The sequence below is a fragment of the Miscanthus floridulus genome, chromosome 10 (genome assembly GCF_019320115.1).
Source record: "Miscanthus floridulus cultivar M001 chromosome 10, ASM1932011v1, whole genome shotgun sequence".
In the NCBI taxonomy this organism is placed as follows: Eukaryota; Viridiplantae; Streptophyta; class Magnoliopsida; order Poales; family Poaceae; genus Miscanthus; species Miscanthus floridulus.
Window position 1 is genome coordinate 70,309,847 of NC_089589.1, and position 24,282 is coordinate 70,334,128.

At 49.4% G+C, this 24,282-nt stretch overlaps 1 protein-coding gene across 1 annotated transcript; it reads left to right on the forward strand.

Annotated features, from left to right (window-relative positions):
* Nucleotides 1–470: 470 nt before the first annotated feature.
* LOC136486715 (flavin mononucleotide hydrolase 1, chloroplatic-like) lies at nucleotides 471–22,073 on the forward strand. The gene is made up of 7 exons (XM_066483678.1): nucleotides 471–801; nucleotides 1,294–1,369; nucleotides 2,444–2,495; nucleotides 2,654–2,768; nucleotides 2,831–2,901; nucleotides 21,601–21,688; nucleotides 21,770–22,073. Exons 1-7 carry the CDS (start codon nucleotides 575–577, stop codon nucleotides 21,909–21,911), a joined length of 771 nt encoding a protein of 256 aa, XP_066339775.1. The 5' UTR covers nucleotides 471–574; the 3' UTR covers nucleotides 21,912–22,073.
* Nucleotides 22,074–24,282: the final 2,209 nt, after the last annotated feature.

Here is a 24,282-nt window from a genome sequence, read left to right on the forward strand (position 1 = left end):
CGCCTTATTTTTAACTCACGCCGTGTCTTTTGCAAACTTTACAAATGCCTATTAATCTTTCTTTGTATCCACCAAAAATTTATGTTGAAATAAATACTATGAGTACAATCACACTCACGGTACTGCCGTTTAGTTTTTACAGGTGCTATTGACTTGGTGATGGCCCATGTTAAGCTTGGGTGAAGTCAATAGCTTAGCGGAAGATGGGATGGGCGTTCCCCGAAAGATACAATCTGACGATGAAGTGACTAATCGTGGGAATAAAATGAAAAGAAAATTTGTTTTATAGTGGTGTTGAGGCGAATTGGAGGTTATTCACTTATTTGCCAATATCGATCGAGTCTAAGGACAAAAATGTCAAAGCAAGTCTAATTTTTTATAACGGAGATGGTTTAAACGAAACAGAGATGGTTTAAACGAAATAAAATGAAAAGAACATTTTGTTTTATAGTGGTGTTGAGCGGAATCGGAGGCTATTCACTTGTTCGGACCAAGACGACGAACTTCGAATTTTCTCAATTTTCACGCGAGCACAGGTCCTTTGCAGCGCAGTCGGATCGGATAGCCTTCATCCATGGTCTCGCTGCTCCCTCGCGCGCCCTCCCTCGCCTTCCTCGCTAAGTCCGCCTGCTCCTCGCAGCGGCCGCCTGCGCCCTCCATGTTGTCGTCCTCCACCGCCGCTTCCGTGGCCGCCGGGTCAGAGGCGGCAGCCGCGCCGAGGAAGCTGCCCGTGCTGCTGTTTGACGTCATGGACACCCTCGTCCGGGACCCGTTCTACCACCACATCCCCGCCTTCTTTCAGTTCCGTACATGCCCCCGGCTCTCCTAGTTTACTTAGTTTGGGCTGTGTCTGTCGGGTGGGGTGGGTTATGGTGTGCCGCTCAGGTGTTCGACGGAATGCATGTTAAGTTCTATAACAGAGTAGTATATTGTAAGGTGTTATAGGTAGTGTTTTTGTCTGTGGTGTTGTGGTGGATTGTATTCGTGAACGATTTGTTGGTGGAGAATTTGCGAACTGTGTTAGTGCTAGCTGAAAGGATTGGTTCGGTGTAATGTTACAAAATCTAACATGAACTGGTTGATCCGTATGATATTCTGTAAATTTATTGATGAAATAGCATGGCTGAAATGTGATTAGGTGTTACCAACCATTTTGTTACCTTTTGTTCTGTACCCGTCCTTTTGCTTTGTTACGCCAGTAAACTGTAGTTCAGACACTTGTCCAGTGCATCTGTGCTGATGTTTGTGATTATTGCATTACATTCTCAGCTGTCTATCTCTGTTTTTTTGCAGAATGTCCATGAAGGAACTACTAGAAAGCAAGCATCCAACGGCTTGGTCAGAATTTGAGAAAGGACTGATCGATGAGGTAAGTTCTGGATGCTTGACTTATTCCTCAGATATATGATGTGCAGTATTTGTATGTGTGGTATGTGTGCTAGTGGTGTATGCTTGATGTTCATTTGATCTTGCATTATCTGGTTTTAACTCGGTCATGCAAGTCATTTTTTTCTTTGTTCATAGGAATACATGCTGGACTAATCCTGCCTGAAATGCCTTATGTTTTCATACTCACTGTTCTTGCTTCCTACATCCAGAGATCCATTATTTAGAACATTGTAAAGAATAATTCAGATCATAGTAAAGAAAAAAAACTCAACCTGCGATGGGTAAGACAGCCCCGCCCCTGGGCATTGCATTAAGAAGAAGACCTTCTCACGTAGGTCAAGAAAACCTCCGAACCCTTGCCCCACCCATACATAGCGGCACCGTAGCCCATGTGAGAACGACCACCGGGGCTGGGCCTTAGACCTGTGCTTTGGCATGGGACAGACGAGGGGATTTTTCTAACCCGAAATTTGCTTCCACGGGGAGTCAAACTTAGGACCTGAGGAGTGCTACTCAAGCCATCTAACCAACTCAGCTAGAGGCCCTTTCGCAGAGTTTACGTAAAGAAAGGTAAAGTTTACAGATCCAAACTACTTCACTAATGATAAATAAACTATGTACATTAGGAAAGGAGAAAAAAATTAAAATGCTTTTTGCATCGACAATTTTGATAGAGGGTTGTGGTATGTGATGTGGATTTAGGATTATTGGCTGAACTGATGATTTGAGCTGTAGCATTCAGATGCCAAATATTAGTATGTTTTTTCTCAAGAACTTTTATACTCTATTTATTTCAGTTAGAGTGAAAATATCATTTTTACATTGTAACAGTGAAACTGCTTATCTGTTTTCTTTACACCTGCAGTGTCACAATAATTTAAAAAAGATAATGGAAACAACAGAATATCTTTTGTTTTCAACATTTTAACCTTCTGTGCTCTCTGTGTACCTCAAATCGTGACCAAAAGATATGCAAAAAGTGTGCTACATACAAATTTTCGGACACCATAAAACAGGGAGATCATGTTTTTGTCATTGTATTTGTTGCTTTCAGAATGAGCTGGCCAAAAAGTTCTTCAATGATGGCAGATCATTTGATTTGGAAGGTGAGAAGGTCAGAGTAGAAATGGCACTGTGGTGTCCCCTTCCAGTAGACTGCTTCTGATAAAAATTGAACTAGATTTTTCCTAAAAACATGTTTTTTGTTCTTATTTTACTGACCTAAAAGAAGTTGGTTGTTGTAATCCATTTTAATGCCTTGCAGGTCTAAAAGAGTGCATGGTGAGAGCATATGAATACATTGATGGCGTCGAAGATATTCTTTGCTGTTTGAAGAAAAATAATTATGAAATGCATGCTTTTACAAATTATCCAGTATGGTGAGTGTTAGCTCCTGTTGGAATGTTTGTTCATCCTGCATGATCCTGAGTATGTTTTGTAGGTACCAATTAATTGAGGATAAGCTAAAGCTCTCAAAGTATTTGTCTTGGACATTTTGTTCTTGTAAAACTGGTAATGCTCTGTATCTTGGTTCTCCTATATAAAGTACAAAAATGTTTCCTGAGATGCATTTTCAAATAATCAGTAACTTCTGCATGCTGTTTCCATAGTTGTAGGGACCAATTAATTGTCTAGTTCAACAGTTTCAGTTTTAACATTTCAAAGCAAGTCCTAAAATCTGTAAGGTAATTTTTTTACCCTGCCGCCTTTGTAATGAAAGTGTAACTACTCAGATTTGTTCCATACATAGCCTCATATAGGCATAATATCCAAGTCATGCTACAGATTAATATATTCAATAAAATAAATTCCATAACCAAATGTCACAAAATTTATCTTATTATCTAGACAAACCATCTTTGTCCACATCCACATAAAGGAATCCTAATTATCATCATTTTACTATTAGAGGTGTTTGTTTCTCTAGAATCTAATGTAGGGCTAAACTCACTTAATCTTGATCCCTTATGATTAGGGATGAAAACGGTACGGATATTTTCCGACCGTATTCGAAACCGAATCCGTTTAGAGGGGTTGAGATCTGTCCGTATCCGAGTCCGGATATCCAACATCCGATACCGTATCCGTATCCGAATACTCAAATCGCATATTTATGATGTCGATATCCAATCGTATCCTATCCGACATAGTTGACACTATCCGTATTCGAATCCGAATCTGGACAGAAATATGAAAACAAATGTAATATCGGTGATATCCGTCCGTATCCGATCTGTTTTCATCCCTACTTATGATGGAGAATCTAAAGCACTACTTTCTTTCTGCAAAAGAAAACAAGGATGGGAAAATAATTCTCAGCAAGCAAACAACAATGTGTGTTCGTACTGTATTCTGAAATTATTTTAGTTAAATAATCAACCTTTTTTTTACAACACAGGAGGGGAAACCCCTAGTGATCTAATTTTATATTTTAAATTGTACAGAAAAACTGCCCAAAACTATGCACAAAAAAGAGAGGGTGGGAGTTGTTAGAAATGCAACTCAGATGTATTGGCATGGCCAAAGGGCTGGATATGAAGTTGTGCAAACTGCAGATAGGACCCTACACAAGTGACTAAATACATACGCAGTATATACTATATACATCCCCCCCCCCCCCCCCCCCCCCCCCCCCCCCCCCCCCCCGCAAACTCATGGTGGATCAACAACATTGAGTTTCGAGAGCAAATAGCTATATTACGTGTTAGTATGTGCCTTTGTGAAAAACATCTGCTAACTGAACCTCAGAAGCCACATGTTGGAGTCACAACTAGATCATGCACTTGCTATCTCACATACGAAGATCGACTCCAATGTGTTTGGTGGTTCATGCTGCATAGGATCCCTGGCAATACTGATTGCACTATGAGAGGAGAGTCACAGGAGAGAGGAATTCGTCCAGTAATCAGTACATCAAAATCGTCAAGCAGCCATCATAGCCAAGTCACCTCGACACACACAGTTGCCATAGCTTGCAACTCAGCCTCAACACTTGAATGGAGAAACTGCAGTCTGCCTTTTCGTCTTCCACACAATCAAGGAGCCAAGAAAGATGTAATAAGCCAAGAGAGAGCGACGATCAGAGTAATCACAAGCCCAAGTGGCATTAGAGTACAAGTGGACTCACAAGCCCAAGTGGCATCAGAGTACAAGTGGACTTAGCATAGGCCTCCTCACGCAGCCAAGTCTCATAGACAACAAGATCAGACTGATAGGCTTCCATCTCAACCTCAAACGCCTCGAACAGGGCAGTCTTGATGGCATCGTCATGTTCGAGGGGATACGAGGGTGGTGGTGGTGGGTGAGGCGCTCACGCCAGGGGTGTTGGCAGGGGGGGGGGGAGGGGAGAGTTGGACATAGCGGAATTTTCCGGTCACCCATGAGATAGCCCCACAACTGCTGCCCACCCATATGGACCTCCATGTGAAGAACAAACTCCCCCATGTTACACCCTTGGCCGCCGGTGATGGCCGTAAGGATGGCAACGGGGCGGGTCGGGGCCAGGTGGAGCATTCGCGGACCCGCACCCGAAACCTGAGTCTAAAACCCGCCCCGAACCCGAAATGACTTACGGGTGAAAAATTAGCCCCAGCCCCAAACCTGGCGGGCACCTGAAACCTGACGGGAACCCGCAAGCGCCTTCCTCCTTGCGACTTAGGCCACGCCCCTGCCTTGGAATCGGCAGTCCTCCACACCGGACCAGATTCAGAGCCTCCAAGCAATTAAAAGAAATAATAATGGGGACAAAAAGAATCATGAACGAGATAGATATGATGTGGCAACCTTCCCATCTTCAATGATTCCTACGAACAACAAGAAAAAAGAAACAATTGCAGCCATGATTGAGATGGATTTGGACGAGTGGACTCACATGGTAGCCTAAATTTGCACGGATGCACTATTAGACTCAAATGGCAGCTAGCGTCAAACACACACACACGCGAAAGAGATTAGCTTGTCTCCGCCCACCATTGCATTTGATTGGCTTCCCCTTCGCATGCGCTCTTCCCCTTCGTATGCGCTCGGCGTCACTGCCGGACTCGGATCGAAGAGCGGAGAGCGGACTTGGAGACAGCGTCACTGCCGGACTCGGACCGAAGGGCGGACTCGGAAATGGCGTCACTGCAAATTGCGGCTAGGGTTAAGTAGCGCGCTGCCAACAGGCGATAGGCGACTGCAGAGTGCCGATTGGGCCGCTAGGTGGGAGGGGGTCGGGGAAGGCGCTAGGCGGCCTGGTGGGCCAAATTCTACATATGTGCCAGTAATTTTCGGGGTCCCGTGGGCACCCGCGGGGAAATCTGAAAACCCGCCCCCACACCCGACATGGTTCAGGTCCCCGAACCTGAGACCCGCGGGGGGAGAAACAGACCCGTCCCCGCCCCCGTCGGGTCTCAAACCCGCGGGTTTCGGGTCCAAACCCGCCCCGCTGCCATCCTTAGATGGCCGTCGACGTGAGGGAACAGTGAGATCATGGATCGGAGAACAGCAGAGGGCCGAGTTCTATTGTCTGAATTAGGATAGTTCCCAACCGTACAGGAGTTCGCTTATTACATAGCCTTCCCTGGCTAACGGGGCCCGCCCGTCATAGACTTGCATTACAACTTAAACTATAACATGAATACGTATTCTGGATATGACGCCGCCTTCACTGCATGGTGGCGACCGGCGTGACAGTTCCCCCTGCTGAAGAGGCTGCTTGACCCCAAGCAGGTGCATCAGGAAAGCGCTGCTTCAAGATGTTGTAGTCTTCCCAGGTGGCTGAGCCTTCAGGGAGTGTGGTCCACTTGATCAGCACCTGAGGCACCGCGCCATTGCCCTTCTTCACCAACTGAAGCTGGAGGATGCGCTCTGGAACAGCAGCAGCTTCTTCTATGTCGGTGGTGACTGGAAGATCTGAAAAGACTGGAGAGTAGTCTGCAACAAAGGGTTTTAACTGTGAGATATGAAAAACTGGGTGAATTTGGCTGCCCGGTGGCAAGTCCAGCCGGTAGGTGACTTTGCACCACACATTCCAGAATCTGATAAGGGCCATAGTACTTGTAGGACAGCTTAGGATAAGGCCTATTAGCAACTGATGACTGTGTATAGAGTTGCAGTTTAAGCAGAACTTTGTCACCGACTTGGTGATGGATAAGTCTCATGTGTGGCTGGTCTTTGTGGGGCTGTGCTGCTCACATGGTCTTTATGGCTGTTTTTCTGTTTTTAGGACAGCATCTTAGACTAGAGGACAACATCTTAGAGGACAGCATCTTAGACTAGAGGACAACATCTTAGCTAGGACAGCATATTAGCATCTTAGACTAGCATCTTAGACTAGCATCTTGGCATATGCTTGGCTGGCTAGCAGCCTATAAATATGTAACCCCAACCCCTCAGGTTGGTATGGCATTTGTGTGAGCTTGTGTGAGAAATAGACAAGAAAATTGCCCCAACTCCTAGTGTCATCCTCTCTCGATGAGAGTAAGAATTCTCCTACTACCAAGAGTGAGAATTCAGCGACTAACAATTGGTATCGGAGCCGTATTATCCTGTAGCCTGAGCATCTCTTGCTCATCTTCTCTCCCAGCCCCACAACAGCCCCAGCTGTTGGCAGCACCAGCTCCTCCGGCCGCTCCTGTTCACTCCTCCCCCGCGCGAAGCAGCCCTCTCCCCACGCAGCAGGCCCCCGGTAGCGCGTCATGTCCGCAGGGCAGTCTCAGCGCTCGGTCGCCTCGAGCACGCGGCGTCGGCAGGAGGCCGAACTTGCCGCGGCAGAGGAACGCGAGCGAGCGCGGCAGAGACCGCTGCGGCGGCGGCAAGGGCGTCGAGGCTAGCAGCGGCGGAGCTGGCAGCAGCCAGAGCGGAGGCGGAAGCAGCGGCGGCGGCGAATGCAGCGCGTGCAGCGGCGGCGGAGGTCGAGCCTCTGCACGGCAGCATCGGCAGCTCCATTTTCGCTGACGACACCGCCGACGCGGACCTCGAGCTGCTAGAGAGGGAGGCAGCGCGAGCACGGGCGGCGCAGTGGGCAGCCGCGCACGTCCACGAGCGTGGCGGCAGCCCAGACAGGCGCAGACGCGCTGGCGGTGCTCCTGGAGGAGGCGCGCACGGCGGTGGCGCTCCTGGGGCAGCCGCGCACGCCCACGAGCGCGGCGGCAGCCCAGACAGGCACGGACGCGCCGGTGGCGCTCCTGGAGGAGGCGCGCACGGCGGCGGCGCTCCTGGAGGAGGCGCGCACGGCAATGGTGGCGGACGGGTCGATGGAGAGCGCGGCCTTCGCAGGCAACGTGGCTCTCTCTCCCCGGATCGGTACCGACGGGTCGATGGAGAGCGCGGCCTTCACAGGTAGCGTGGCTCTCTCTCCCCGGATCGGTACCGTGGTTACCACGGGCTCCAGGCTGTTGTCAGGGACGTCGGTCCCGGCGGTGGGTGGCCTACCCTCACCAAGACCAACTACGTCGAGTGGGCTGCGGTGATGAGGGTAAAGCTCCAGGTGCGGCATATGTGGGAGGCAGTCCGATACGGCGACGTCGACTACGACCTAGATCGACGGGCGCTGGATGCCCTCATCGCTGCAGTCCCGCCCGAGATGCAGTTTTCGCTTACCATCGCTGCGGCACGCATCGGCAGCGACCGCGCCCGCAAGTCCACACTGTAGGCACTTCGCAAGGAGTGGGAGAACCTGGCCTTCAAGCCAGGTGAGGACGTTGATGACTTCGCTCTCCGTCTCAACACTCTGTTGCAGAAGATGGTGTAGTTCGGCGATGACACCTACGGCGAGGAGAGAGCTGTCGAAAAGCTCTTTCGCTGCGTCCCCGAGAAGTACAAGCAGATGGCTCGCTCGATCGAGTCCCTGCTGGATCTCTCCACGATGTCGATCGAGGAGGCGATAGGTCGCCTCAAGGTCGTCGACAGCGATGAGCCACAGTCTCTCTCGGGGCCCATCACCACTGGCGGGAAGCTCCTTCTCACTCGGGAGCAGTGGCTTGCCAGCCAAGGTGACCGGAAGAAGGGGGAGCCTTCTTCCGCGACAGGCGGCCGCAAGCGTGGCAAGCCACGCAAGGCGCGCAGAGACGCCCAGGCCGGGGCGCGAGGACGTGCCGAGGGTGATGCCCGCGGAGGCGCCCAGGGCGGCGCCGCTGGCAGGCACAAGCCGGCACGGGACGACGCCTGCCGCAACTGCGGCTAGCTCGGCCATTGGGCCAAGGACTGCCGACAGCCACGACGCGGCCAGGCCCACGTCGCACAGGCGGAGGAGGAGCCGGCTCTGTTCATGGCACATGCAAGCATTGAGCTACCTCCAGCGGCACCGGCCGCAGCGGCTCTCCTCCACCTCGACGAGCCAAAAGCACACGCCCTCCTCGGCGACAGCTCCGGCAATGACAAGACTGACGAGTGGTGCCTCGACACCGGCGCCACCCATCACATGACCGGTCGACGGGAGTTCTTCACCGAGCTTGACTCTAGCGTCCGAGGCTCCGTCAAGTTTGGGGATGCCTCCGGCGTGGAGATCAAGGGCGTCGGCTCCGTCATCTTCACCACCGTGTCTGGTGAGCACAGGCTGCTCACCGGAGTCTACTACATCCCCGCGTTGAAGAACTCCATCATCAGCTTGGGATAGCTGGATGAGAACGGTTCGCGCGTGGTGGTTGAGGACGGAGTCATGAGGATTTGGGATCGTCGTCGTCGCCTTCTTGCCAAGGTATCCAGAAGCGCAAATCGACTCTACGTCCTTAACGTGCAGGTGGCACAACCCCTCTGTCTTGCTGCTCGTCGGGACAACGAGGCGTGGCAGTGGCACGAGCGTTTCGGGCACCTTCACTTTGAGGCCCTGAAGCGGCTCAGTGCCATGGAGATGGTGCGAGGCCTGCCGTGCCTCGACCATGTGGAGCAGCTCTGCGACGTCTGCGTGTTGACGAAGCAGAGGCGACTCCCCTTTCCACAGCAGGCTAGCTTTCGAGCCAAGGAGAAGCTCGAGCTTGTGCACGGGGACTTGTGTGGCCCGGTGACACCGGCTACACCAGGAGGACGACGCTACTTCCTACTGCTCGTCGATGACCTCTCCTGCTACATGTGGGTGATGGTCCTTGGCAGCAAGGGAGAGGCTGCGGACGCCATCAGGCGCGCGTAGGCTGCTGCGGAGGCGGAGTGCGGCCGCAAGCTGCGCGTGCTGCGCACCGACAACGGCGGCGAATTCACGGCGGTTGAATTCGCGTCGTACTGCGCTGACGAGGGCATTCAGCGCCACTACTCCGCGGCGTACAACCCGCAGCAGAACGGCGTCGTCGAGCGGCGCAACCAGACGGTTGTGGGGATGGCTCGGGCCCTCCTCAAGCAGAGGGGGATGCCGGCTGTCTTCTGGGGAGAGGCGGTGGTGACGGCCGTCTACATCCTCAACCGCTCGCCTACCAAGGCGCTCGACGGCAGGACGTCGTACGAGGCTTGGCATGGGCGCAAGCTGGCGGTCTCCCACTTGCGGGTCTTCGGCTGCCTCGCGTTCGCCAAGGAGCTTGGCCACATCAGCAAGCTCGACGACAGGAGCACTCCGGGAGTGTTCATCGGCTACGCGGAGGGCTCGAAGGCCTACCGCATCCTCGACCCGAAGACACAGTGTGTGCGCACGGCGCGTGACATTGTGTTCGACGAAGGGCGAGGATGGGTGTGGGGCAAGGCGGTGGACGACGGCTCGGCTCCGACGTACGACGACTTCTCTGTAGAGTACATCCACTTCGAGGGAGCTGGGGGAGTAGGCGAGTTCTTCGGCGAGCGCGTCTACCCCAGTCCTCGAGCCTCCACCGACCCCGGCGCCTGCTACTCCGACAGCACCACGCTCTCCAGCCAGGATCTCGACTGCGATGAGTTCTTTGCCGGCTCCACCACAGCCGGCAACGCCACGCACTCCAGCACCGACAGGCACCACTCCGGGCACGTCTACTCCACCACCAGCTCGTGTCGAGCACGGCCCGGTTGAGCTCGCTACTCCGCTCTCACGACGAGGAGTGCGTCGACGCGTACCACGACGGCGAGCCGTTGCGGTACCGTACGATGGAGAACCTTCTCGGCGACCAGCCGGTGCCGGGACCGGTGCCTCACGACCTGGAGGTGCAGTTGCACCTTGCGTGTGATAACGGCGAGCCTCGGTCGTTTGCAGAGGCCGAGAGACACGCGGCATGGCGCGCCGCGATGCAGTTGGAGATGGATGCGGTTGAGAAGAACCGCACCTGGGAGCTTGCTGACCTTCCTCGTGGTCATCGTGCGATCACCCTTAAGTGGGTATACAAGCTGAAGAGGGATGAAGCCGGTGCCATCGTCAAGCACAAGGCTCGCTTGGTGGCACGAGGTTTCGTGCAGCAGGAGGGGGTCGACTTCGACGACACCTTTGCTCCCGTGGCACGGATGGAGTCCGTGCGACTCCTCCTTGCGCTAGCTACCCAGGAGGGCTGGCGTGTTCATCACATGGACGTCAAGTCGGCGTTCCTTAACGGCGACTTGAAGGAGGAGGTCTACGTGCACCAGCCGCCGGGATTTGCGATCCCCGGCAAGGAGGGCAAGGTGCTCCGCCTGCGCAAGGCCCTCTATGGCTTGCGGCAGGCACCGAGGGCGTGGAATGCCAAGCTGGATTCCACGCTAAAGGGGATGGGCTTCGAGCAAAGCCCACACGAGGCGGCCATCTACCGACGGGGCAATGGAGGTAATGCCCTGCTGGTGGGTGTCTACGTCGACGACTTGGTGATCACCGGCACCAAGGATGCGGAGGTGGCGGCATTCAAGGAAGAGATGAAGGTCACCTTCTAGATGAGTGACCTGGAGCACCACCGCCGTGCGCGCCTCCTCCAGGAGCGCCGCCAGCGCGTCCGCGCCTGTCTGGGCTGCCGCCACGCTTGTGGGTGCACGCGGCTGCCCACTGCGCCGCCCGCGCTCGCGCTGCCTCCCTCTCTAGCAGCTCGAGGTCCGCGTCGGCGGTGTCGTCAGCGGAAATGGAGCTGCCAATGCTGCCGTGCAGAGCCTCGACCTCCGCTGCCGTCGCACGCGCTGCATTCGACGCCGCTGCTGCTTTCGCCTTCGCTCTGGCTGCTGCCAGCTCCGCCGCTGCCAGCCTCGACGCCCTTGCCGCCGCCGCAGCGGTCTCTTGCCGCCGCTCGCTCGCGTTCCTCTGCCGCGGCAAGTTCGGTCTCCTGCCGACGCCGCATGCTCGAGGCGACCGAGCGTTGAGACTGCCCTACGGACATGACGCGCTACTGGGGGGCTGCTGCGTGGGGAGAGAGCTGCTTCAGACGAGTGCTCGTCTGCGCGGGGGAGGAGTGAGCAAGGAGCGGCCGGAGCTGCTGCTCGCAGCTGGGGCTGTTGTGTGGCTGGGAGAGGAGGTGAGCAGGAGATGCTCAGGCTACAGGATAATACGGCTCCGATACCAGTTGTTAATCGCTGAATTCTCACTCTTGGTAGTGGTAGAATTCTTACTCTCATCGAGAGAGTATGACACTAGGAGTTGGGGCAATTTTCTTTGTTTCTCACACAAATGCCATGCCAACCCGAGGGGTTGGGGATATATATTTATAGGCTGCTAGCCAGCCAAGCATATGCCAAGATGCTAATCTAAGATGCTATCCTAGATGCTAAGATGTTGTCCTCTAGATGCTAGTCTAAGATGCTGTCCTAGATGTTGTCCTCTAGTCTAAGATGCTGTCCTAAAAACAAACCATGCAGCCACAAAGACCACGTGACCAGCACAGCCCCCTAAGATGCTGTCCTAAAAACAGACCATGCAGCCACAAAGACCATGTGACCAGCACAGCCCCACAAAGACCACAACAACCCCACAAAGACCATAGCAGCCAGACTTATCCATCAGCAGGAAGGCATCGACCACGACGACATGTTCGCTCCGGTGGCGCGCATGGAGTGAGTCCGTGTCTTCCTCGCGCTGGCTGCCCAGGAAGGATGGCGATTCCATCATATGGACGTGAAGTCCGCATTCCTCAATGGCGACCTCAAGGAGGAGGTGTACGTGCGCCAGCCACTACTTCGCCGTCGCCGGGGAAGAAGACAAGGTGTACCGCCTGCGCAAGGCCCTCTACGGCTTGCGGCAGGCACTGCGCGCATGGAATGTGCAGTGGGTCGCCACGCTCAAGGCAATGGGCTTCCAACAGAGCGCACTCGAGGCGGCGGTGTACTGGCGGGGCAGCGGGCGCACTGTCCTGCTCGTCAGCGTCTACGTCGATGACCTCATCATCACCGGCGCCGAGGAGGAAGACGTGAAAATGTTCAAGGCGCAGATGAAGGAGAAGTTCGACATGAGCGACCTCGGCCTTCTCTGCTTCTACCTTGGCGTCGAGGTGCGCCAGGATGCCAGCGGCATCACCCCCAGTCAAGCTCACTACGCCAAGCGGATCCTCGAGCTCGGTGAGATGGTTGGCTGCAACCCAGCTCACACACCAATGGAGGAGAAGCTCAGGCTCAGCCGTCACAGCACGGTGGAGGAGTTGGACTCCACGCACTACCGGTGGCTTGTCGGCAGCCTCCGGTACCTGGTGCACACCCGGCCGGACTTGGCGTTCGCGGTCAGGTACGTGAGCCGGTTCATGGAACGGCACCACCTGCAAGCCTTGAAGTGCGTTCTCTGATACGTGGCCGGGACCCTGGACTACGGTCTGCACTACAAGAGGGCTCCTGACACGGCGCGCTTCATCAGTTATTGTGACAGCGTTCTTGCCGGTGACATCGACACGAGCAAGAGCACTAGTGGAACCATGTTTTTCCTTGGTGACTGCTTGGTCAGCTGGCAATCCATCAAGCTGGTGGCACTGTCAAGCTGCAAGGCAGAATACATTGCCACTACCACTGCAGCAACACAAGCTCTGTGGCTGTCAAGGTTGCTCGGAGAGCTCCTCAGCAGAAAGGTCGATGTGGTGGAGTTGAAGGTGGATAGCAAGTCTGCTCTAGCTCTGGCCAAGAATCCAGTCTTCCATGACAGGAGCAAGCACATCCGGATCAAATATCACTTCATCAGGGACTGCTTGGAGGAAGGGAGCATCAAGGCCAACCACATCGCCACTACTGATCAGCTGGCAGACATCCTTACCAAGTCACTGGGCAAGGCCAAGTTCCAGGAGATGAGGAGAAGGATCGGTCTGAAGCAGATCACTCAGCACTAGGCTTAGGGGGAGATTGACAGTTAAGCCTAGTTGCTATGTATCTTACTTTTCTGTCTTTACTATTTCCTGTCATCTATTTTCAGGTTTCTAAGCCTTGTATTAAGAATATGCCCAGCATCCACTTTAGTGGTTAGAATATGCTGTGGAATAGGTAGACCACTTTGCTATATAAGCAGTGGCTAGGACGTTCTCGTATTCCAAGTATTGCAACTAAAGATTCAATCCAAGTGGCCTATGGCCAAGCTGCCCTCTGGGCTTACCCAAATCTGAGATCCATTTGTGTGTGTGTGGGCAACAATATGAGCTCATGTCCAACACAACCATGTCACTGGTAGGGTGTGCCCCTGAATATACCATTGAAAATTTTGTACTTGAGCTGTTGTTGTGAGTGTGGCCATTGGCGACTTGTCTTGGGGATATGGGCACAGTGGGTATGTTGGCCAGCTTGAAAAATTGGGAGCTGATGAATCCAGTAGCACCAGCATCACTTTGTCATGAACCAGAGTCTTGAGTTTGATACAGTTTTCAGTATCTGCACTTGTGAGGGCATTAAGTGACAGCTGGCAAAAATCTTTAGCTAGTACATCTTCCTCAGTGATTTCTTCCTTGTCCAGATTGTTTACTGCTAAGGCATTCACTTGAGATTTCTGCCTTTTTGTGCAAACCTCCTGATGACCTGGTTCATACTTATCACCACAGAAGTAACAAAGGTTGTTGGCTTTCCTATAATCTCGTAGCTGTCTGATTCTTTGAAGGTTAGGGGTGGACTGCTGCTTAACTCTAGGTTGGTGTTGCTTGGTTGTGGTCTGAGGCTTAGTATATTTGCTCCTGCCTCTTTCTAGTGTTCTTTGCTGAATTTTGGCAATTACTGCTGCTCTATCCACTGTGACAGGGACATGAGGCTCCGCAGTGGCCTTAATCTCCTCCTTGAGCCCTTCAACATACTTTGATGCAAAGAGTTCATCATAGTTACTATTGTGCATGGTAATGTCAAACTGCAGTGCCCTGTTTGTTTGAGGGTGAGTAGTTCATTGATGGCTGTCCTGAAATCATCAGCCCCAAACTTGGCTTGCACCACCTGACAGAAATTCTTCCAAGTGCTCACTGTATGATTTTGCTTGTAAGCTTGCCACCATTTAGCTGCATTTCCCTCCAAATGCATCACTGCTGCAGGGACTTGTAAGTTCTCTGAAATAGAATAGATGTTGAAGTAATTGTCGCACCTGTCAATCCAAATTCTTGGATTAGAGCCATCAAATGTAGGAAACTGCATTTTGGGCAGAGTGTGGTGAGGGAGGGACTCCTTGTGTGAGTCATGGTTTGTTCTTGGCTGTTTGGATGTTACAGGTTTGAACTCATGTTTTCCTTTGGCAAAAATGTTCTGAAATGGCTCTTCTTCATAGAGAATGGAAACAGCATCAGAATTTTCAGACAAGGCTTCATTTTCCATCTGCCGTAAGGTCAGACTGGCAACTGCTTGGCCATTTACCCGGACTGTTTGGAGATGAGTTTCTGCTCTTCCTTGTTGGCTGTCAACTCAGTTTTGAGCTCTTGCTGGATCGAACCAATATCATTCACACGGGCAAACAGAAGATCGAAATTTTCCATTACCTGGTCCCATCTGTTCTTCTCATCAGCACTCTTCGACATTGTGTCAAGTATGAAGGTCGTCTGCGCGGAAGGCTTAGGGGGAGCCGTTGTTGCCAATTGCCTTTGTGATGCAGAAAGACTGAAGATTGGGTGAAGCAACAGGTTTGGTATACACCTCCCTTATGTTCTGCTACACCCCCAAATTCGCCGACTTCACGTGGAAGTGAGGCTCTACCAAGGAATTTTACACAGAGACAGAGCTCTGCAACCCGAGTAGAAGGACACTTCCTTGCCAACAACACCGCGCCACAATCAGTTAAAGAAAGTTACGGAATTTTACACGGGAACACGCCCCGCAACCCTCACTTTCACTGATTATGCGCTAGACAGGAAATAGGGAGCACGAAGATGGATGCTCACCGGGGTTCTCACTGCCGAATCCGAGTATCAGTTCATGTCGTCTCGCAGTTGCGCAAGTCGTTGCAGATCCGGATCCGGTCCTTCAAGCTGGTGTGCGGAGCGTCGGAGCAGAGGCAAAGCTCACCGGGCGGAACAACTCACGAGTCTTGCCATCGACTAGATCAACCTCGGCACGGACCTATGGGACCTCACGAACACCACCTCTAGGGATGGTGAACAGAGATCTACTAGCCGTCGGGGATGACGATCCCAAGTCAAAGTGGAAGAAATCAAGAGGGTTGGCCATGAAAAGCGAGGATCTAGCCGGAGTAGAGGAAGAAGCTGTGCCGAATCGCGAAATCCGCCGCCGCCGGTAACTAGCGCTGGTGTAGAGTGGTTGCTCGTCACCCACACCGAGGATACGCCGTCTATGATACCATTTGTTACACCCCTTGGCGTCGGTGATGGCCGTCGACGTGAGGGAACAGTGAGATCGCGGATCAGAGAACAGCAGAGGGCTGCTTGCCCTTTTCTGTCGAGTTCTATTGTCTGAATTAGGATAGTTCCCAACCGTACAAGAGTTCGCTTATTACTAGCCTTCTTTGGCTAGCGGGGCCCGCCTGTCATAAACTCGCATTACAACTTAAACTATAACATGAATACATATTCTGGAGATGACGCCTTCTTCATTGCGTGGTGGCGACCGGCGTGACACCCCAATTGGTGCCATTGAAAATAACCAGCCACCGAGGAAAAGGAGGGGCACAGGATTTCCCAAGGGAAGCCATGGAGACTAAATGGAAGGGTCAGAAGACGAAGGAGGTGGACAATATAGGTTTCAAGCTTTGGTATACAGGGACAGTCGCGAATAGAAATGGAGTAGGAGTTTTGATTGATAAGAGCCTTAAGAATGGTGGTGGGAGTGAGAAGGCAAGGAGATAGGATTATCTTAGTTAAGCTTGTCGTTGGTAATATGGTCTTGAACGTAATTAGTGCGTATGCCCCCAAAGTAGGCCTCGACGAGAGTGTTAAGAGACAGTTCTGGGAAGATTTAGATGGCTTGATTAGAGCTGTACCTAGTAGTGAGAAGCTTTTTATAGGAGAAGATCTTAATGGGCATGTAGGTACTACAAGCATAGGTTTCGAGGCAGTTCATGGAGGTTTTGGGGTATAGTAGTAGGAATCAGGAGGGGGAGGAAGTTCTGGACTTCGCGGTAGCTTTTGACCTGATGATAGCCAACACTTTCTTTAGAAAGAGAGAATCTCATCTAGTGACCTTCAGTAGCGGACAACACTCTAGCCAGGTTGACTTTATCCTCGCAAGAAGAAAGGACAAACGAGCATGCTTGGGTTGCAAGGTGATACCAGGGGAGTGTGTTGTTTCTCAATATAAGCTTTTGGTGGCAGACTTTCGTTTTCAGGTGCGTGCCCGTATGGATAAACAAGCTAAAGATTGAAAGAACAAAGTGGTGGAAACTGAAAGGGGAGGGCTTTTGGAAGGAAGAAGAGGACATAAACAACATATGGGAGAAGATGGCAACCAACATTCGGAAGGTGGCCTCAGGGGGTGTGAAATAACCAAAGGAAGTGGAGGCGAGGCTAGAGATACTTGGTGGTGGAACGAGGAAGTCTAAAGGGCTATTAAGGAGAAGAAAGAATGTTATAGACGCTTGTACCATGACAGGAGTGTGGACAACATAGAGAAGTACATGGTGGCAAAGAAGATTGCAAAGTGAGCTTTAAGCGTGGCAAAGGGTAGACTGTACGAGGATCTTTATCAACATTTGAGTACGAAGGAAGAAGAGAAGGACATTTATATGATGGCTAGGGTTCGTGAGAGAAAGACAAGGGACTTCAACCAAGTTAAGTGCATTAAGGATGAAAGGGAACATCTCTTGGTGAAGGAGGATGAGATCCGACATCGATGGCAAGAGTATTTTCACAAATTGTTCAATGATGAGAATACGGACACAGCCTTTCAGTTGGATGACTCTTTTGATGACACCAATAGGCGCTTTGTGCGGAGAATCCAAGAATCTGAGGTCAAAGAGGCGTTGAAAAGGATGAAAGGAGGTAAGGCGATGGGACCGGATGGTATCCCAATCGAGGTGTAGAGATGCCTCGGGGACATAGCTATAGTATGGCTAACCAAGCTGTTCAACCATATTTTTCGATCGAACAAGATGCCTGACGAGTGGAGGAGAAGTATATTGGTACCGATCTAAAAGAATAAAGGGGATATTCAAAGTTGTACTAATTACCGGGGAATTAAGTTGATGAGCCATACTATGAAGCTAAAGGAGAGAGTTATCGAGCATCGTTTGAGAGCAATAACGCGGGTCTTTTTGAACCAATTTGGTTTCATGCCCGGAAGGTCAACCATAGAAGCCATTTTCTTACAAAGACTTAGCCTTAGATAGGAGTACTTGAAAAATGGCTATTCACGTGCCTGAACCTTGATGGCTTTTGCTGGGTTTCAACTCTAGCCCACCCCAACTTGTTTGGGACTTAAAGGCTTTGTTGTTGTTGTTGTTGTTCTTTCTCTCTGAACTCGGCTGCACAAGACCAGGCCATGCAGGCGCTTGTTGGAAGGAGGGTGGAGGTGGCTGCCATAGGCGTGCAGCGTGCGATCGGTGGAGGCGGCTGGTGGGTGCGGGTGGGAGATGCGCGGCTAGCACGGGCAGGCCTCGCACAATCGGCGAAGGTGTCTGCCGTGGGCAGGGTGTGCACCAATGTTTTCTGATCGGCTTATTGTTCCTAATCGGTCTGGTACCGATTAGGACGATCAGGACGATTAATCGACCTCTGATCGGTCTAATCGTCCATATAATCGTCCAGCATATAGCAGGACTATATAAGTATATATCATATATGTATGGTATATATATAATATACCATATACTATATATTTATATAGTAGACATCGAGCATATTTCTAGTTAGTTGGTTACTTACCTATGAGATCTGACTCCATATTCTTGTCCCAGCCTCCATATGTTTGCTGATTTTCTGCAGGAATAATACATAACTTGAGTAAGTAGATGCAAAAGAATAGTGTGACAGACTGACAGCATTACAGCAGCACATACTCAATCCAGATCCAGAAAAGTAGGAATTAAGAAAACTAGCATAGTCCATAGCTTACTTAATATAGTACGAGTACTGAGTACATACTACAAACTAAATAATTAAACACTGCAAACAACATTTAGAGTTTTTAAGATAACACTAGCTGCCATTCAATCAGCATTCAGCAGCCATCTGCCTATTTAGTGCTGATCGGCAAAGAGACCTAATCGGACGATTAATCGCGAGTAATCGACGATTAATCGGACGATCAGGTTTCTGATCGAATCGGAGGGCCTAATCAAGTGCTAAGTACCGATAAGGACGATTAATCGGACGATCAGAAAACATTGGTGTGCACAGCCAGCAGATGTGGCAGCTGCGGGCGGAGCTCGTGTGGCTGATGGAGGCCACGACCACGGGCAGGCTCACACGGGCTGCGGAGGCAATGGCCACCTAAGCGAAGGGAGCGGGGAGCGGAGGGTGAAAAGTGGAGTTGCTCGCTGGTGGAAGCTCGCCATCGACTCTCCGGCTGGCGGTGACAGGCAGTGGCTAGGTGAGGATCGATCCCAACCTAGACCTGTGTTACCATGTTAGAAATGCAACTTAGATCTATTGCCATGCCCAAAGTGCTGGATATGAAGTTGTACAAAGTGCAGATAGCACCCTACACTAATGACTAAGTACATACAGAATATATACATCTAAAAGGAGGGAGGGTGATTTCATTGGAGCACTTGTCTTTGAAGATGATACAAAAACAGCCATTTTCTACCAATAAGGGGAATGGTCATTTCTACTAAATCTGGATATTGGATTTGCACCAAGTATAATCATAAGCAAGAGCTGAATGGATGATTACTTCTATTAACAGAATGTGCATGGCTGATCTTTATCACCTTGTATATAAAAAAACGGGGCGTACCCAGTGCAGAGAGGCTCCCGTTCTGTGCGGGGTCTGGCGAAGTGTGTCAGTGGTAAGCCTTACCCTCGCCTGTGCAATGCGAGGAGACCGCGACTCGAACCCGGGACCTTCTGGTCACAGGCGGTAAGACTCTACCGCTTGCACCAGGCCCGCCCTTCCTTTATCACCTTGTATATACAGACACTTAAGTTTTGGCCATTGGACCTTTTTTTAATGTAGACAACCCAGTTGTATTGCCTTGAGCACACAAGCATGGCCTAACCAACAATATATATTAGTTATATACTCCCTGTGTATGGCTGGGGGGGCATACCATGGCTGAAATAGCTCCTAACCTGTTCAAGGCAGTCCCAAATCGAACAGCCAAGAGAAGGACGGTGGCGCAAGCCTTGCATCATAATAGTTGGGTTCAGGATATTAAAGGAGCACGTACAGTTGTGGTCATGCTTGAGTACCTTCGTATTTGGGACATTGTGGATGGATTTATTTTGCATCCGGAGATTCCAGATCAATATAGATGGAAATTAACTCAGGATGGTTCCTACACCAGTAAATCGGCTTATGCAGCCTTCTTTGAGGGAACCATCAAGTTTGGGTCTTGGAGAAGGATCTGGAAAACTTGGGCCCCTCCGCGCTGCAAGTTCTTCATCTGGTTGGTATTTCACAACCGGGTCTGGACAGCCGATAGACTTGCAAGGAGGAATCTGCCCCATCCTGAGGCTTGCCCATTATGTGATCAAGAGGATGAAACAATAAACCATTTGCTAGTGGGCTTGTGTTTTTGCCCGGCAAATTTGGGCCCTGGTTTTGCATCAGTTGGGAATGCTACAGTTGGCACCACAGCCTACTGTGATTCGTTTCTCAGGGTGGTGGAAGAGAACAACTGCGGCTGTCCCTAAGGATTTGCGTAAAGGCCTCAACTCCTTGATAATTTTGGTGGCTTGGGAGATTTGGAAGCATCGCAATTCTTGTGTCTTTGATAAAAAGAGGCCAAGTGTTCAGGAAGTCCTTAGGGCTATTAGCTCGGAGGGTGGGCTCTGGTGCTCGGCCGGGGCCTCCAAACTCCAAGAGCTGGTTTTCAGGTTGATGCCTTCTGGAGCTTAATGCTTGGAGAAGTTTGGTCGTCCTTTTTTCCGTTTTGTGTGGCGAGTCTGTAACCTAGTTCTGGGGAGTGGGGTGTGTGTGTTGGGTCACTTGGACCTTTGTAATTTTTTCTCTACCTTAATGAAACTGACGCGCAGTTCTCCTGCGCTGTTCGAGAAAAAAAAATACTCCCTGTGTCCCAAAAAGAATGTTATTCTCGTTTTTGGAGGAGTCGATGAATCTCAAGTTTGACTAAATATATACAAAAAGGTACTAATAGTTATGATGCTTAAGAAATATCACTAGATGAATCATGCAATATTTTCATAATAAATCTATTTGGAGATATAAATGTTGATAATATATTCTCTATAAACCTGGTCAAACTTAAGAAAGTTTGACTTTCTATAAATCTATTCAAACTTAAGGAAGTTTGACTTAGTCCAATTCTAGAATGACATTCTTTTTGGGACGGAGGTAGTATGTGGGAACAGTTATTATATAAGACAATTTGCTGTAATTATCTGTAGCTTCCTGACTACAGAGCTGATGGTAGAAATCTATTCAAACTTAAGGAAGTTTGACATAGCCAGATTGATGGTAGAAAATTGGCTATCATTCTGTAGCTTCATGACTTCCAAGCCTATGATTTTCCTCGCTACAGAGCTGAACTGGGAGCTTTGTTGATGTTCCTCTCTATGGCATCTTGCTAGTCAAGATAAATAAATTCTAATTTATGTCTTTCCCCCACCGGCTGAGTTTTTTTATGTCTTCTATCTATCTGAATAGTTTGAACTAACCATAGAATTGATCTTAAAATTTGAATCTAGAGATGGAATGCAGATCGTTCATGCATAAACTAATTCTGTACTTCGGTTTGGGCATTATCAGTCGAGCAACGGGGCACTAGGGTACTAGTTCATTGTTATGTTTGCTAGGCCATTATAATCTTGTATGATAGCTCCTTAATGAAAATGCTTCCTTTATTTTGTGGACTGATCATTACACTACACCATTCAGGAAAGCGCAAACCTTCGCCGGAGTTTTATCTGCAAGCTGCGGATCAACTCAATGTTGATCCAGCAAGCTGCATTTTTATTGATGATAGGTTAGTTTTTGTTGATGTAGCTCTAGCATTGTTTACCAGTGATGTGGATTCCTTAGCATGTTTGTATTTTTACCACTGCAGGATGATAAACATTGAAGCAGCTCTTAGTGTAGGAATGGTTGGGTTGCAGTTTAAGAGTGCTGAGGCACTACAGAAGGACTTGTGTGCTCTGGGAGTTGAATTATCTCCTCTTGTTTGCGAAGGTGAAGCACAAGTACAATAAGGTTGTGTTGTGCCCTATCTTGTCTTATGCTCAACCAAACCACAATACAAATGTACATAGTATATAATGCTCTTTCTTTGTGAGCTATGTCAATAAATTATTGTACTCATATGAATTGTCTATCAAATATAACCGATATGTTAACTGCACATATTCTCTGCCTATGAAGAGCTTTTTGTTGCCAGTTAGTAGAGGCAAAAAGATTATCACAGACATATGCTGTCAAACCTCAGCCAATAAAGCTCATTAACTTTAATTCAGGTTAATGTTCATCAAGTTTGAGGAGTGTTTATTATAAATTATAATTACCTATCTATTTTTTGCGTGGAGCTTAGGAAAAACTCAACCTTGCCTTGGAAAGAAACGTCAAAGCAATTTTAAAACTTAAAACTCAAAGGGTATGTATGATTTAGAAATCAGAGCTGCTAGGCTGATTAAACAAACACAATTACTTGATTCTATTGATCTGAATTTCATCCTTATATATATTGTGGTGATATTAATAGACTTCTAGTCATCTAGCGTATTTACAGGCTTGATTCTATTTCTTACATCCCTTTCCTCTGTTCCTGTATCTAAAGCCTGCTGTATCGAACTCTTTTGTTACCATTGTTGACATGGAAACTGGAAAGGCATCCTGGATTTTTTTTCTTTTTTTGATAAAGAAGATATAGTTGGAGGCATAGAAGCTGAATTTTTTTTTAATTAGTTTGAGGTCCACTTTAACTTGCTTCTACAGTAACCCTTTTTTGTTAAGCCTCATGTATAACTTCTGAATCTTTGACCATCCTTTTTATTTGCTTGGTTCTTAAGTTGTTTTCGGAAACTTCACTTTTCGTTCCATTGGAGTTGGAGTGAGTCGTTGTCTCATAATTTATATGTTCCATATAGTTATTTTTCCCTTGGTAAACCAGCCATCATTTTTGTGCATTTATTTTTATCAACCAGGCTACAAAGTGCAACATATAGATTTTGATATTACAATGCAAGCATTTCCAATTAACTCATCATCTCAGTTTAAATGTAGCAAGGTTTTTTTTGGTATATTTCAGAGTTGTTGTAAACTTAAAAGCTCCCCAAATTTTTCCTAGTTCATAGTTTATTTGATATAAGCAATAGTAACACACTGGTAGTTACAGCCTTCAGTTGAGATTCCTGGCCCTCAAGGTTTTACTACGCCCTCTCATTAAGTCAGCCAGGGACCATCAAGGTTTTAGTTTTCTCGGATACACAGGAGAACCGCACGTCATTTTTTTTATGTGGATTACTGCTTGAGGAAGAATGGCTTTTCCATGGCCCCAGCAAGGAACTTCACTACTCACTTAGTAACATCACTGTTTTTTTAGTTAGGAATATCATCATCCTTTTCAGTGTTGTAGTTCATGACAGCCCTTGATTTTCTTGAACCTCTTCATGGATTCTCGATTAGTGTTTCTCACAATCCTTTATTTGCATTCTTTATGTAGAGAATTAGGAAACATCTCACACCCAATTGGGTGGCTTTCATATATATAGTTAAGTACAACCTGGAATACAAGTAATACATATCTCTAATAGCCGCCCGTAGTCAGGAGGGAATTGAACTGCAGAGACGGGGACCTAGTCCCTTAGTCATAATGTCCGCGACCTGATGAGCTGGAGTACTCTGAACTGCCCCAAAGCCACCTTCTCATGAACAAAGTGGATGTCAATCTCTATATACTTCGTGCGACGATGATGAATCGAATTGGCAGCCATATAGATTGCACTAACATTGTCGCAATAGACAATGGTCGCCGAACGGATCAAGATACGAAGCTCTTGAAGCAACTGGCGTAGCCAGCAGCACTCAACTAACTGCTTTAGCAACAGCTCGGTAATGTACCTTCGCATTGGACCGAGATACCGTGGTCTGTCGTTTTGAAAACCAAGAAACCAGGTTATCGTCGAGGAAGACGCAGTAGCCTGATGTAGATTGCCTAGAGTTTGGACATCCAGCCTAGTCGTCCAGGGGTATGTTGTGATGGATGGATGACACACTGCCAATGCCGAGGTGCAGAATACGCTTGATAAGAGCAAGATGCGTCTCCCACAGGTCGTGCATGAAGAGGCAGACTTGCTGAATGGTGTAGGCAATGTTTGGCCAAGTCAGCGTGAGATACTATAGGGCACCTAGCAAGACTCCGGTATTCTAAAGGGTTGGCAACTTGAACTCCATCAGTGGTAGATAGCTTGGACATGGAGTCAACCAATGTTGCCGTGGGGTGACACTCAACCATACCGGTCCGCTGAAGAAGGTCGACAGCATACTGTCGCTGGGACAAGTGGTAGCCGTCAGAGGACCTGAGTGACGGAGATGCCAAGAAAGTGGTGGAGAGCCCCAAGGTTCGTC

Bases quoted from the DNA above. Each gene is read 5' to 3' on its own strand.
- LOC136486715 (XM_066483678.1), top strand. From the start codon at position 575: ATGGTCTCGCTGCTCCCTCGCGCGCCCTCCCTCGCCTTCCTCGCTAAG. The intron at 2,902-21,600 runs GTAATGCTCTGT...TACACCATTCAG, and splicing joins ATTTTGTTCTTGTAAAACTG to GAAAGCGCAAACCTTCGCCG. The intron at 21,689-21,769 runs GTTAGTTTTTGT...TTACCACTGCAG, and splicing joins TGCATTTTTATTGATGATAG to GATGATAAACATTGAAGCAG.